The following is a 15214-nucleotide window of genomic DNA, read 5'->3' on the forward strand; positions in this document are numbered from 1 at the left end:
TAATTGTGAAGTGGAAGGAAAACGATACTCAGTCTTAAATTTATTTATTTATTTTCAATAAAAACCGTCAGTGGCCAGTGGGGGCCTCGAGGTTAGGAGAGGTGGACTTGGGAGGTTCCCAGGTTTGATCCTCACAGCTGACGGGTCACTACTGTGTGTCCCTGAGCAAGACCCTCGACCCCCCCCCCCAATTCCCCAGAGCACCATAATGTCGCTGACAACCGATGGGTCAATGCAGGAAAATGGAATTTCCCTTAAGAGCTGATTCGTTTAGTGAACCACTGTTTTCAAGTCATGCCAGAGATTATCAGTTGGATTAGGTTCTGGACTTTGGGCCATTCAAACACATAAATACGCTTTGATCTTACTCACTCCATTCACTACATACACTTTTCAGTTTTTTATTTATGAAAAAATAAAAAACGTTTATCATTTTCCTTCCACTTCACTATTATGCAGTACGTCATGTTAGTCCGTCACATAATATGCATTTACATTTGTGGTTGCAATGTGACAATATGTAAAAAAGTCCAAGGGTATGAAGACTTTTGAAAGCATCGTGTCTTGTCCTCAGCATATGCCCACTATTTCAATTAACATCAAACTATGACTATGTAGCCTATGACTTTTTATTTTTGATCAGAGAAAATTCCTGCTTTATACTTATTTTTGTACACAAAACAAATTACTATAGTTTAATTCAGTGTGCCTGCCTCTTTAACAGCCAAAGGGCAAAGATTGCCATCCTGGGCGCCCATTTAAATGTTTTTTGTCTTTTTTCTCTGGTGGATAACTATTCCTGCACTTTTGGGGCTACATGCACAACAAGCATATCAAAACATGCAGACAATTCAGGAATAGTGTATTATGACTCTATTAAAGATTCAGAAAACAACTGCAAAAAACTGAGAACAATTTGCCATTAAAAGCAGATGGAATTTTAGTAAAACCGGGAGCACATACAGAAAATGCACATCAAAACATGTGAGAAATTCAGTAGTGTGATTTGTTCACTATTTCGCAAACTGCTCGAGCAACAAAAAAGAACACACACACAAAAAAAAAGACCAGTCAAAGCGGATGTGATTTTGGTGAAAAACACAATATGGAGGGGACACTAGTCAGCAGCATAGCATTTCATCAATAAAATGTTTAGTTTTTATATACTTTACTGCATGTCTTAGAAATCTGCTTGATTTGGAGAGATTTTATATTGGTAATTTGAACCAAATGAGAATAGAATAGAATAGAATAGCATTATAGAATAGCATTATAGAATAGCATTATAGAATAGCAATAGATTATAGCACCTTTCACAGACATGAGTCACAAGATGCTTTACAGCTTTAATAACAGAAAAACAAAACAGCGATACGATCAGTAAAAATACAAGTGAGAAAAGCATGCATATACAAAAAAAAAAGTAATATTGAGCAGCTACAGGTTAAAATGCCTGTCTGAATAGAAATGCTTTTCGGAAGATGAACTTTTGCTTGTAATTAATTTCAATGGTTGAAGTAGAACACAACACGTTTTCTTCCTGTGAAGAATAAATCCCACATTCCAGTTCACTTGAGGAAAAGCTGTGACAGTGTGGCGGGATGTATTTAAGGAGGAAACCGGGGTTTGTGGACTTTGGCTGGCTGTGTTTAAACTGGGAGTTGGTGGTTCTGCCTTAAGAGCATTCGCCGTATGTGTTTACACCCACTTTTGAATAAAGTAGGTAAGAAGCTGTGCGTGACAGTGTGTGTGGACTGGACACAGAGACAGAATCAGTGTGGTGCCGAGTTATATGTATACATGATGAAGAGGAGAGCCCCCAAGCAGGGTCAGCCACCCTCCACCAACAATGCCCAGAGGAAAGTCCAGAGCCAGAGGAAGGGAACGTGAGTAAATTCCACCCAGTCCTTCAAGCTTTTACTCACTCCTTCTTCTTCTTCATGTCAATAGAGGCTGGTTCGGAGCAAAAGTTTTAACAATCATGCTTAAAGTTCTGTGTGATCAAATTCACTTCCTGTCTAATTTCCTGCAAGTTGTTTTTGAGTGTCCGTGAACGCACCATTCAGTGTTGCGCAATAGTGCAGCAGCCAATGAGAAGTCTTGAAGGAGCAGAGGACCCATTATCACCCCGGAGGTCTGCAACCGTTATTATTAAAGGAGCCAATTTTGCCACTTTAAACCAAATAAAATTTACCCGGAGCCGCAAAAAACACATTTAACCTTTCAAAATGAGGTGAAAGCACCTTATAACGTTCCATGCATAGTTTTGGTGTATGACTATAAACTCTGTCTCATGTTTCATTTATGAAGTTTCTATTACAATTTAGGACATTTCATTAGATTTTAAGCTGTTGGTTTTAGATGTTTCAACCTTCTTTTTTGCTGTTTGAAACAACTGTGACATTTTATCTGTTTTTAAACTGTATTTATTTTTAAATCCCCATTTAACTTTTAGTTTTTTAACCTATAGCATAGCAGAGTTTATTTCTCCCAATTCATTGTGGTTTTAGTACGTTTTCCCCTTTTTAGTCATTTTAGTTGGGCCTTTTTTTAAAGTCCTTTTGACAATGACTTTGCGTTCATATATAAGATGGAAATCAGGTCAAATGTTTCTTTCGCTATAACTTAGTGAAAGCTTCATGGAGCCACCTCAGAACACACCACATGTGTGGTAAGACATGCAACAACAACTGGTTCATTTGTCACCATGCCAAGTAGATTGTGACTTTAATGAGTCAAAGAAAACTAAGAAGGCTTCACTCATGACAGTGACGTTACATTAGTATGCGTGAGCATATCCCTATTGTTTGCATTATCTGCAATTAATGAGACGATAAATTGCTGCTCATTGCAGTTTGTTTATTCTCCTTCAGTTCAGTTACTTCCAGTAATGGTCTTCTAATATTTTGTGAAGATCTCGACTGCTGAAGATCCTCATAGTAGTGTGTGCAGTGGAATATCTGACCATAATAGTTTTAACTGCTTATTAACTCAAACATATTCATTGTCATGCGGGCACTATGATTTGACTCCCAACCAAGTGATATAACTTGAGCAGGATTTAATGAGTGAATCAGTCAGTAGACTGAGTCACACGGCGCTGACAGCTCTAATGTGTCACAGTAACACTATGTGGTACAACCGTGTGCACAAGAACACGCTGAGGAAAAAGGAATGATTCAAAGAAACGAGTTACTTTTTGAGAATAATAGCCAGTGAAGTGACTCCACTATGATTTGTAGTGACAGGGGTCTCCAGTATGACTCATTTTCCACCAACCACCTCTGTCTTTATTGGCAGTTAGGACCTTCGATTCAACATGTGAAAGAACAGTGTGCCTGATAAATGATGGCAAAATCAGTCCTTTAGGTCGGGGTCACTTTAACTTCTCATCTCACGTTTACTTTGACCCGGCAGTCGATCCACTTCAATCTCTTTTACTGATTAAAGCTGAAAATACATTTATTCTATAAACAAAAAAAAAGAAAAGAATCTACGAATAATAAAACATTATTGTGTTTACGTTAAGCTACTTTTTAGTTCGTAACCAATTTATTTGCAAACCGAAGTCGTCTCTGATTGAAATGAGCTTTAAAGTTGTTGTTTTTGTTGTTTTTTCTCCAAGGTGCAGGCAGGATAGACGCTCATCTTTGAAAGTAGGATCACTTACAACATCGATTGGACAATAATATATTGACATAGTGGGAATTGATTGGCAGTCGACCTGATTCACTAATGGGACTGTGCACGGTCATTTGGCTCAGGGTGGATTTATATTGGCTCGCTGTATCACGGCTCATGATTTGGACTCCCCCGAAGCCTTTCAATAACTATGGTGTATGAACACCAGTAAGTTGCGAGCCATGCAGCTACAACCACCTCATGAGTTGAATACCAAGCCACTGTTTTCTGTTCATCGGTAATGTAGTGAATGTTGCTTATATTGGCTCCTTCACCTTACTGGCAAACTCATGAAGCCGGGAAAGGATATTCATTAGGGATGCACCGATATTACTTTTTTTAAAGGTTGAGTGCAAGTACGAGTACTAACCTTTAGCTTTTTTGCATATGCTGAATACCGATACAAATACTTATTGAATGCCATAAAGCGATGATTCATATACGCCAGGCACAGATGAGATGTGAAGGTGATGTTTTGCCATAAACCATCTCTGCACAACCTCGGTGTCGACGTATCGGTGCATCCCTAATATTTATACTGACCTAGTGAACCGCAGGTGACACAGTGGCGTGTTTATCTTCTTGCCTGATGGCAAACGCTCCCTGCCTGGCTTTCTTTGTGCAGCTCGCCTGTCTCTTTGTACATGGAATTTTTCTGCAGGTAGTCACACTAACAATCCCAAAAAAAAACTACCAGGCTGCGAGGTCCGGTGGGGGGGGGGATTCTAAATCACGTGGCGCTTTGCGCTTCTCCGTCTCGCCGACCTGCTCATGGTGTATCTGCCCTTCGCCCAGCGTTGCCAGCTCCCCTCGACCTGAAATTGAATTGTGCCTGGGGCTGTCTAACCTGGAAAGCAGCACATGGCTGTATCAACAGAGTAATGATGGATTCACTGTGATGGACAGAAAATGTCGGGGGAACCGATGACACCTGAGGGTAATTATCGGAGACTAACTTGTGCTGAACAGCAGCATTTTAGCAATTATGTTGCTCTGCGGTGAGTTTAGCTGCCTGGTTTGTTTTTTTTCCCTCCTGTTTTTTTTTTTTTTTCCCCACAGCATTTTGAAGCCTCGTCCTATAATTCAAAGCACTTATTTAGATGTTCCTCTGCTTGTGGCGATGCTTGTCATTTTTGCCATCGGGCATCAAACTGTTTCGCTGTACCCGGTGGTATTACGATGTGATTTTGAAAAGTTGTCTTTTTTTTCATACTGCAAAAATTAGATCATTGTTTGCTGGTTGTTTTGTGCTCATCAACCTCTTCCAGCTACAAAAAGAAAACCTCTCCAGCTCATTTATCAGATCATACAAGCGTTGGTTGTTTTAATACAACTCAACACATGCAAATCTCTGCAGTGGAGAAGTTCAACTTTTCAGGTACCTTTGGGCGATTAGAATTAAGCTTCAAAAGTCATATAGGTTGGTCTCATTTGGGAAGATTGTCAAACATTATTGGTGTCAGAATTTATTTTATCAGACAATTTAAACCTCTGCTCTGTTAATGTCTAATCTGGAATAACGGCCAGATTAGAGTACCAAACTCCAAAGGTTGCCTCTGCAAGGTTCGTCAAAGGGTTAGTCTTAATTAGGAGGCTGTCTTTTTAGGTCAATGTGTAACTATGTATAATGGTGGGACTGAAAACAGTATATGCAACCGGCAACAAACACAATTACCAGGCTCGTTGTCTTTTAACAGATTAGCGAGCTGATTTTTTTTTTCATGCTACATCATGGCCATGGTGATAATAATTAAATGTACCACCCGGCATATACAAGCACAACGAGTTCTGACATTACAGTGTGATAATGTCCATGCAGTGGAAATTGCTGTGGCTCAATCTGCAGAGTGGGTCATTCTCCAATCCAGAGGTTGGAGGTCCAGCCGACCCATTTCACTCTGTCCAGATGTGGAAATGGATCCCATGCAACCCCACATTGCATGGCAGCCGTCATTATTGGTATTTGTGTGTGAATGGGTGGAAGTGGGCATTTAAAAGCATGTTGGGTCTGCCGAAGTATTTCGAAAAATTGCTTTTACCATCTGCTGTGGCAGTTTTATGCTTAAATAAACAGTCCACTTTAGAAAATAATGATATGACAGGCACCAAATATTTGTTGTTCTTTCATTTAAACAGCTCAAACACAGAGAAACTTATGTCACTGGAATTACTTTTTAAGATGTTCTTTTGTCAAGTTTCCCAATCCGGTTTGACGTCTCGTTTTAGAGCAAGAGTGAGTCTCACCTTAATGTGATAACGTCCAGTCAGCTCCTCCCAGTCCGGAGTCCTCTCTGATCAGATATCCATCTTTGTTTTCTGGAGTTACATTTCCTAGATGCACGCTAAAGGGAGCTCATAGCAGAAAATCTTTTTTTATTCTTTGGTGTGATAAAGTAAATTCCTTCCAATGTGCATCGCATTTACTGTATCACATAACTATATCCATTTCTCTTTTTTCCCACTTACATATGAAGTTGCGGTATTCTTATCTGTGATCAGGCCCAGATAAACATTCTAATATTATTCTTCCAGTTTTGTTCTTGTGTGCAACACACAACGTTTGAGTCCCTTTGTTCAGTTCACCTGCAGTCCGGCAATATTTCTTTGTTAAAACAGTTTCTGATTTGTAAATACACATGAAAATCTTGAAAACTTTAGATTTCGCTATGTTCAGTCACTGTTATGGCCCATTATATTTTGGCCTCTTTTTGTCCATAAGTTTAAGTCACTGTCATATGCTATCAGATTCATCATTTTTATTTTTTAGTCTGAACTTCCTTCACACTTTAAACTGAATGTCCAAAGTGAATTTGTTGATTGAATCCAGTCTTCATGCTTTTACTTTGAACACATTTCTCTCCGCATACTCTGTACCGAAACATTCTGACTGAATTTCCTCAGAGCCGTCAGTCAAAATGACAAGACGCTTCAGATATGCCTCTCTTGCAAGTTTTATCAGTCGTGTTGAGTACAGCTAATTCAGAGTCACTGATTACTGTAACGTGCTTTGTCTTCCGAGGGATGAGGCGGAAACCGGAGTATCCAGATGATTTGCATTCATGAACAGGGAGAACATGCAAACCTGGTCAAATTCAGGAATTCCTGCTGTGCAACAACAACAACAACAACAACAAAAAACTCATCCATCTGTCTACCCATCCAAGGAAAAAGCAGCTTCCACTTTGGGATTTTGTTGTCACGGTCACGTGACGTCGTTAAAGTGGCTGAGCACAAGCAGAAGACGCCTCCTCTGTACAGTGTTGGATTCGCATTGAAAATGTGGGATGAGGTTTTTGGATGTTTCCTGACAAAAAATGTGAAAGTGAATAGTCGAGTGAAGGAGTTAACTCTCGACAGTCTGACGGCTTGCGGAATAAATAACCTGCAAGAAGTTTCCCCCGGGCAGCACAGGGAGATCAGTGTTGCAGTAAAAGTGCTCTTGTGGCTGATTGGAGTGTTAATGGACGAGGCGGCGATGTATTGTCCATTAATTGGCAACAGTCTGAATAGCGTCCTCTTTTCTGCCTTTGACTTCAGGGAGTCGAGACAGACTGCAACGACAGCCGGCCGGCTTGATTACATCGTACACTTCTTTTCTCCCACATTCAAGCTGCAGCCACACACTGGTGCGCCGCGTATGGAGCAGCTCGCTCCATGCCAGTATTTCTGAACACGCTGTACGTTTGTTTCCCTTGTACATCTGAAGCACCGGGCTCAGAGACCCTTCAGTGCTTCTCTGAAGGGAGATTTTGGGGGGATTTTTTTTTTTTTCCTTTCTGGCTTCGCCTCCACACTGTGGCAAATGGTTCTTTTTACAGCACTGAACAAAGTCCTTCGCGCTTCCCCACACCCCCTTCTCTAGCTCCACTCACTCGATGCTACTCACATCTGCTGAGTCATCACACTCCTGCAATGTAGTGGACGTTGGATGTAAAGGGACTGAATAGGAATGGTGGAATGGAAATGTTTATTTATTTATTTATTTTTTACTGTTAATAAAGGTACTTGAGATTAAACAAGGTGGCTGAATAAACATTTAAACTTTTGGTGCATGTCTGTGCACTACAGAGCATTTATTTGTGCAATATTGAAGAACGTGCCAGTTAATGTTAGTCTCCAAATGCAACAGCAAAAATCCATCGCGTACGGCTGAATCAATGGTGGATCATTTGGGACGACAGTGGACTACTTAGCATGTTATGGGGGGTTGTTGTACTTGTTGGCTTTCTCGTCTGCTATGTAGCCAGTTCATCCCCTATGAGCTCCCTCTGGATTCCGTCTCCTCACTGTGTACCAAAGCTGACATTTGTATGCACATAGAGTACATGCGCTGTGCTTTTGGAGTTTCAATTGCACTTTAAGGATTTCTGCAAGAGACACTGCTGTGTAGCTGCAGGTTTGCTATCTGTCCCATGTATTGACAAGTAGGGAGTCGAGCCCCCCCCCCCTCTGCGTTGCATATAAATCTCCTCCTAATTACTCTGGTTTCTTTCCGCAGTCCAATGGCGTTGCCCTTCTGCCCTTGCCATCTGCAAGTGTTCAGTCGTACTCATCTGGGATCGGCTGCAGCACCCAGTCGAGTCACTGTGTGCCTCCAGTCTGCTTTATCAATGAATCCCTTTCATTTAACATTTATTTTCTGCTTGTTGCAGTTTGATCAGTTCTCTCTCTTTTTTTTGCTTAGCTTTTGATGACTTTCTGAATGCGAGCGTCTTGGTTTAGCTATAATAAATACTGACTTGTGAAGGAATGGCTTCCGTGTACTATGTAAGTGATAAATATTTAATCTGCCGCGGCTTTTCAGTCTACAATAACGTAAAAAAAGTTATAATCCAACTTATACCAGAGTTGCTCTGAGACCAGGCGGGTTTTTAAATGTCCACAGTTATAAGTCTGTTCCCTTTATTGACAAACAAAATGTGAAATAATGATCAGTTGGCCAGTGGTCACTTTGTTTTCACATCTCGCTCTTTGCTTTTTTTTTTTCCAGGTCGTCCCAGTGGCTGAAAAGGGGCTTATTGGCCCTCCTTATTATCTTCATTGTGCTTCCTTTCTCTGTGAGCGTTTTGCCAGAATTAATCCAACACTTTGTTTACACTCACAGACGTAAGTGAGCATTCAGTCTTTTCTTTGGAGGACCTGTAAACCAGGCGGACATAAAAGAGACCCACCGTCTCCTCTTCCCTTTCTTGTGCCGCAGTCAGGGTGCCGTTCTTTGCTGACCTCAGCCGACCTGCCGAGTTCTCCCTTAATCACACCATCAACATGTACTTAACATCAGAGGAAGGGATTTCCCTCGGCGTGTGGTGAGTGTGAGCCGTCGTTTTATTTTGGGTGGAGAGAAAAAAGTTCTGGATAAAAGACGCAGTTTGTTTTCAACCGATCCAAGGCACACGGTCCCCGCCAGCCAGTGGAAAGAAGCACAAGGGAAGGACCTGGCTTGGTACCAGAACTCTCTCGGAGCTGGAGGTCCAGTTTTCATATATCTTCATGGGAACACAGGCACAAGGTATGATAAATAATGCATTTGTATTATCAGCGCCTCCTGCTTCTGTAAAAAAAAGTTAAAGTTCCTTCCAGATGGATATATTCCTTCCTTCTTGGCTAAACACCAATTTATTGACGTGTGTGTTGGTTAATCTTTCCTGCAGGTCAGCCCCTCACCGGGTGGGAGTGGCTAAAGTGAGTTATGACAAGCACTAACATATTAATCTTCTTGAGGTGTGATATGAAAGTCTCGCTCGCTGTTCTGATGACAAATAAGCGTCATGTGTCAACAGATATTGAGTGAACTCGGCTACCACGTGCTGGTGCCCGACTACAGAGGTTGGTGCAAATGAAGATTTATGACTCCTCTTTTCAACATTTTTTTTCCTCTCTATGCTTCTTGGCCTCTATATTGATTGTAATGCACAACCTCCTCACATTGATTTCATGCCACTGGCAGCCATGCGATCACAGCAGACTAATGTAGTTGTGCTTGATCACTTGTTTGTTGTAAGGCAGTCACAAAGACAACAGTTCAGGCTCAGGTCAGCGTCCTTAAGAGGAGGGTTTTTTTTTGTTGTTGTTCTCCTCTGAGTGGCTGCCACCTTGTGGCAGTGAGCTGCGGTGCTGACAGTGAGCTGGAGCGGCTGATCTGATGGGAGGATCTCTCTGGGCAGGTTTTGGAGACTCCACAGGAGAGCCCACTGAAGACGGCCTGACTACTGATGCCCTTTACGTGTACAACTGGGTCAAAGCACGCAGCGGGAGCAGCCTCGTCGTCATCTGGGGACACTCTCTTGGCACAGGGTCAGTGAGAACGGCGTGACTCACGTCACTGTTACATCAGCTGTTTTGGATATTAATGTTAAAAGTACTCAATTTTGAAGCTGTACTCTGCAACACAACCACCTCCATGACACATTTTACATAGGCTGCAGAAATATTTCTCTACATATTAATCTTCTATGCCACAATTTTGAACTCGGGTGGTCATGAGGGAGGGAGAGCTGTCCATCCAGGCATCCATCTTCTCTATAACCGTTTAGTCCTGGGTGGGGTCGCGAGGCGCTGGAATCAATCACAAATAACTATGAGCGAGTGCAGGGTACACCCTGGACAATAGTCCATCACAGAGCAAACACAGACAATTAGAATTATCGCTATCACAGACAATTTATAGTTCCAAATTAACCTGTATGTTTTAAGACTGTTTGTGGAAACCAGAGTACCTGGAAAAAAGAAAAAAACAAAACATCCCCGCCCAGGGAGAACATGCACCTCCCCATAAAGAAAACCAATTCCTAGCAGCATGTTTTTAATGTTAAATTGCTGTCAAGAGGATTTTTTATTTTTTTATTAAGATTTTCAACCAAGGAATCTGTTGTGAGTTAAACACACACATTACATTATGTAAGAAGTAACAGAACACTGATTATCATGGCACCTGTCAGGGATACTTGTCCTCAAAGTTAACGTGTGTGACAAGCAGAGAAATGGACAAGCTTGACTACTTCAGTGAGTCTTGATGACTGGATCAGAGCATCTCCAACACTGCAACTCTTCAGGGTGTTTCCTGTCTGCAGCGGCCAGTATCTTTCAAAAGTTGTCCGAGGACAAGATCGTGGACAGTCGAGACTCGCAAGAGAGTCGAACTGCTGCAGAAGTTGCTGTAACTTCTGATAGAAAGCTTTCAGAATACAGTTTGCTCCAAACGGGAAGCAATGAAAAATGCAGGCGATCACAGAGTTATGATTGACGTGAATAATCTAGGACAGAAATGTTTGAATGCCCGGAGCTACTAAAAAAAACCGGCTCATTTTAGAATGAGTGAAAGGAACTGGTTGAACCTGAGACGTTGCTTTGTATCTCCTTTCAGAGTGGCAACGAACACTGCAACCAAACTGGTGTCGCAAGGTCGGTTCTCATTCCAGGGATATCAGGCAAACATTACAATCATGTTATGATTCAGAATGTCAGAACGGAAACGGGTAACCTTTCTCCGTAGGTCTGGTTTTTGACGGCGTCATCCTGGAGGGGGCCTTCAACGCCGCCCGACAGGACATTCCTGTTCACCCTTTTGCTTGGGTAAACCCATCAAACCAATTTATTTTGACTTTAGTTTATGTGCCTGCTCCTACTTCCGTCACACCTGAATGAAACCAGTTGATCTTTTTTCCTTTAGTTTTACTGGAAATATCCAGGCATCGGATCCATTTTCCAGGAGCCATGGGCAGAAAATAAGGCTGTTTTTCCTACAGAAGAAAAGTAAGTTAGTCACAACTGTCACGTATTACCAAAAGCATCCTATCGAACACTGACTTGTTCATCTTACGAGTTATGTGTGATGACATTATGTTTCATTGTCTTCCAGTTTGAAAAAAATGAGAAGTCCAATACTTTTCCTTCATGCAGAAGACGATCACCTGGTTCCCATTCCATTTGCCCAGCAGGTATTGTTACAGAGAAAATGATCTTATTCAATTGTGAGGCTTCGGAATGCGGTTGTGTGAATATCTATAGTGTACGTGTGCGGGGGTGTTTGTATCGCGTTCCATAATGGGATGTTGGCGTGGAGAAGGAACCAGCTGTACCACATGGAAGCAACTATGTGTATTTTACTTTTTGATCCGCTGAAAAATGGCCCATTTGAAATCTGCAGCACTTTATGCCTGCCATTCCTATCGAATAGCCCTTCTGTAATTTTCATAAATTCCTTTTTTGCTCCACAATAAAACTCTCCAGTTAAAGTGTTAGCAAAACAACTGCAGTGTTTTCAAAGAGAAAGTTACTGGGGTTTATTTTTTTCAATTATTTTTTTTCAATGGCGTTTGTTATCTTTAAAGCGAAACTCTCAAGTGGCACAGGTTTGTACTGGACAGGGAGTGTTTAGTTAATAAACACACAGGGTTCTGAATCGATGAACTAAAATGAGATCGTTATTACTGTGCACTTTATCTTTTGGTGGTTCCTTGTTTGTGCACAGTTCACTTTAATAAAAAAAGAATAGAAACAGACCCTGTGTTACCATAATGGTGGCTCGGTCTCACTTGCAATAAATCTCACGGTTCCTAACTTACTTCACATGTTTGTTTTTTTTAAGTTGCTTCTACACATTTTGCCATGCACTGGGCCTATAGCAGTGCATTATTTTTCTTTTGTAGTGCAAACCCCTGAAATACAAACTATCAACTACTGAATTGTTTAGCAGCTCAAAAACCCAATTTCAGAGAATACGAAGCATTCTCTTAATGTAACCGAGGCCTTGTTTATATATATATATATATATATATATATATATATATATATATATACACATATTTAGAGATATAACTGAGCACCTCTGCTTGGAGCCTTTTCCTTTCAGGGATTATTAAAGTTTCTTTGCATTTCTTTCCCAGATGCATGAAGTCGCAGCAAGTGCTCAGAATGCAGAGCGAGTGAAGCTGGTGACATTTGACGGCTCTCTGGGATATCTACACAACGGCTTATACAGAGACCCCCATCTGCCCGACATCATAATGTGAGAGCAGATTTCAGTCATAATACACTAGATAGTATTTTGTGCCAGCCAGCCAGACCTGTGTTTGCTGAAGGATGCGTTTCATTGCGATATTGTGCACGTCTCCTCTACAGGAAGTTTGTGCAGTCGCTGGAGGGATGAATGAAGCGGAGCGACCTCGTCGTCATTCGGCCTGAGAGCACCCATTTCATTTGATTGAATGAAACACACGTGATTTCCTTAAATGAACCTCGTATATCGGAACTTGAATGTACTTGATGTGTTTTTGTTTTCATTTCAAGACCACTTTTCAGAGATGATAAATATCTGCTTTAACCTGTCACAACTCTTTCATATTTTGTTTTTTATCATTGTTAATCAAGACAGGAAATGTAATTATGATACGACAGTATCACAGAGGATGTCCTCTAGTGATACTGTCATTTGCTGTTTAATACTGATCAGTCAGCCAGTTCTTCTGTTCCCAGGCTTGAGGCCGATGGGACATTTCCTGGTGATACAGGAGGAATGCCGAGAAATAAACTCCTGTTGTTTTGTAACTTTCATCGCAATAATCAGCATAATTGTGTACTTGTAACTATCCAATTATATTTGTGAAGCATCAAACACAACACCGTCATTTCAAGTCACTTTTGTGGAGAGAAACCCAACAATGTCCACATGAGCAGGTGGATGAGATTCGAACCCTGGTTCAGGTGGGGGGTGAGCATGGGGACTGAGGATCAGACCACGGTCTGCCACTTCTCCTGTCAGACATCCTGCAGGGAGGCAGAGAGCGTGAACTCCAGGAGAAAGACAAATGTTAGTGAAATGTAATAGCAAAGAACCTCAGTGTAGGTCCTCCGGCAGGTTTAATCTATAGCAGCGTTCCGAGAAAATGATCCAGAGTGGTGTGAAACTCCCCTATAAGCTCTGTTGAATAGAAAAGTGTTAAGTTTAACCTTTAAAGTAGAAACAGTGTCAGCTTCTTTCACTGAAAGTGGGAGGTGGTTCCACATGAGAGGAGCCTGAAAGCTGAAAGCTCAGCTCCCCCATTCTACTTTTAAAAAACCTCGGAACCTCCAGTAAAACAGCACTCTGAGAACTAAGTGTTCTTCTGGAGTGAAATGGGACTCACTGCTCTTTAAGATATGATGGAGAAGGATTTGAAATTATTTTATAGATTTAACAGGGAGCCAATGAAGAGAAGATGAATTGGAGTGATGCAATGTCTCCTGCTGCTTCCTGTCAGGACTATTGCCTCAGCACTCATTGGCCTAAGATGGCTGAAGGCCCGTGGATGAACTCAAACCATCTTTTTTCCAAGTAAAATTAGAGTGAAATTGTGAAACGTGTCCTTTCATTATTATGAATATGTTTTAGATCTACTAACCAAAGTTACATGCACTTGAGCATTTCACTTTAATGGTACCATATATTTTCTGCTTCGTATTAAAACCTACATCACTGGAGGTAATGATTATGTCATGACTCTTTTTGTGAAGAACATACATTTATGGGATGAGCAGCGGAGCTGAGTATGTGAATGGTGCCCGTGAAGAATTGGCCAGATCTTTGCAAATACTAAACAGTGTTCCTTTGCCATTATTTGAGTCTTGTTTTGAGATTTATCTCAAGAGTGTGGGCCTTGTATGTTTGTTTTTCAACACTCTTCCTACACTCTTCTTTGTTAAATTGAAAAATTGAGGAATCGTCACTATGTCTTACGTCGACAGAAGACAAAAGCTGTTTGGCCTCAGCAAAGATTTGGCCTTTTTTTTTTTTTTTTTTCGTGAGTGCAACCCGCATCCTCAACGCTGATGCTCATCCAACAAACGCATGTCCCTTGAAATGTTCAAAGGACCTAATATCTCACTAAATGTCAGAGATTAGAGAAAGAAAATGTATGCTTCATAACTTACAACCCTTCAGTGGGACCAAACATCTTGTTGAGTTCACTGTTCAATCACTTCTCTTATCTGTGTAGATAAGGTAACCACTTTTCTTTATTTACTTGTCTTTTATGTTTGTTTTTTTATTGTGTTATTTCTTTTGTGTACAGCACTTTGGCTCCCAGCAATTTTTCAAAAGTGCCTTATGAATAAAGATGGAATGGATTGGACTGTGAACAGGATAGATTAAATGCAGAGGAATAATTTCTTTAAGCGGATCAATAAAAAGTAATTTAACTTTTGGAACCAGTGGAATAAACTCAAACGCCAGATCTGAAAGTACAAACTAAATCAGTTACAATGATGCAACTCACTCACTACTACTTTACACATTTATGTTCTAATGTCAATTTATTAAACTTTGAGTTGCGAGGGCCCGGAGCTGGTCCCAGCTGACATTGGACCAGTTTCCCCGGACATGTCACCTTTTTTTTTTATCACAGGACAAATGAGAGTCATCAATTTACCCCAAATACATGTTTTTTTGTAAGAAAGGTTCTGCACAGGGGCTACATGCAAACACACAGACGCCTGTGCAGTGCTGATCTGGCTAACAAGGTGCCGGCTCTGTGAGCAACAGGCTCCAGATTGATAT

General features: G+C 41.1%; 1 protein-coding gene across 1 annotated transcript; it reads left to right on the forward strand.

The window, feature by feature from the left end:
- The first annotated feature begins 1758 nt into the window (after window positions 1–1758).
- LOC308138130 (lysophosphatidylserine lipase ABHD12) lies at window positions 1759–14021 on the forward strand. The gene is made up of 13 exons (XM_080507112.1): window positions 1759–1886; window positions 8672–8787; window positions 8882–8987; window positions 9071–9190; window positions 9333–9363; window positions 9462–9507; window positions 9846–9975; window positions 11045–11082; window positions 11174–11253; window positions 11351–11433; window positions 11540–11618; window positions 12567–12688; window positions 12802–14021. Exons 1-13 carry the CDS (start codon window positions 1801–1803, stop codon window positions 12827–12829), a joined length of 1065 nt encoding a protein of 354 aa, XP_080363238.1. The 5' UTR covers window positions 1759–1800; the 3' UTR covers window positions 12830–14021.
- Window positions 14022–15214: the final 1193 nt, after the last annotated feature.

The sequence above is a fragment of the Blennius ocellaris genome, assembly GCF_963422515.1.
Source record: "Blennius ocellaris genome assembly, chromosome: 13".
NCBI classification, from domain to species: domain Eukaryota; kingdom Metazoa; phylum Chordata; class Actinopteri; order Blenniiformes; family Blenniidae; genus Blennius; species Blennius ocellaris.

Excerpts from the sequence above, each read along its gene's own strand:
- LOC308138130 (XM_080507112.1), top strand. The coding sequence starts at position 1,801 with ATGATGAAGAGGAGAGCCCCCAAGCAGGGTCAGCCACCCTCCACCAAC. Across the intron at positions 9,364-9,461 it reads ACCGGGTGGGAGTGGCTAAA|ATATTGAGTGAACTCGGCTA; the intron begins GTGAGTTATGAC and ends ATGTGTCAACAG. Across the intron at positions 11,434-11,539 it reads GTTTTTCCTACAGAAGAAAA|TTTGAAAAAAATGAGAAGTC; the intron begins GTAAGTTAGTCA and ends ATTGTCTTCCAG.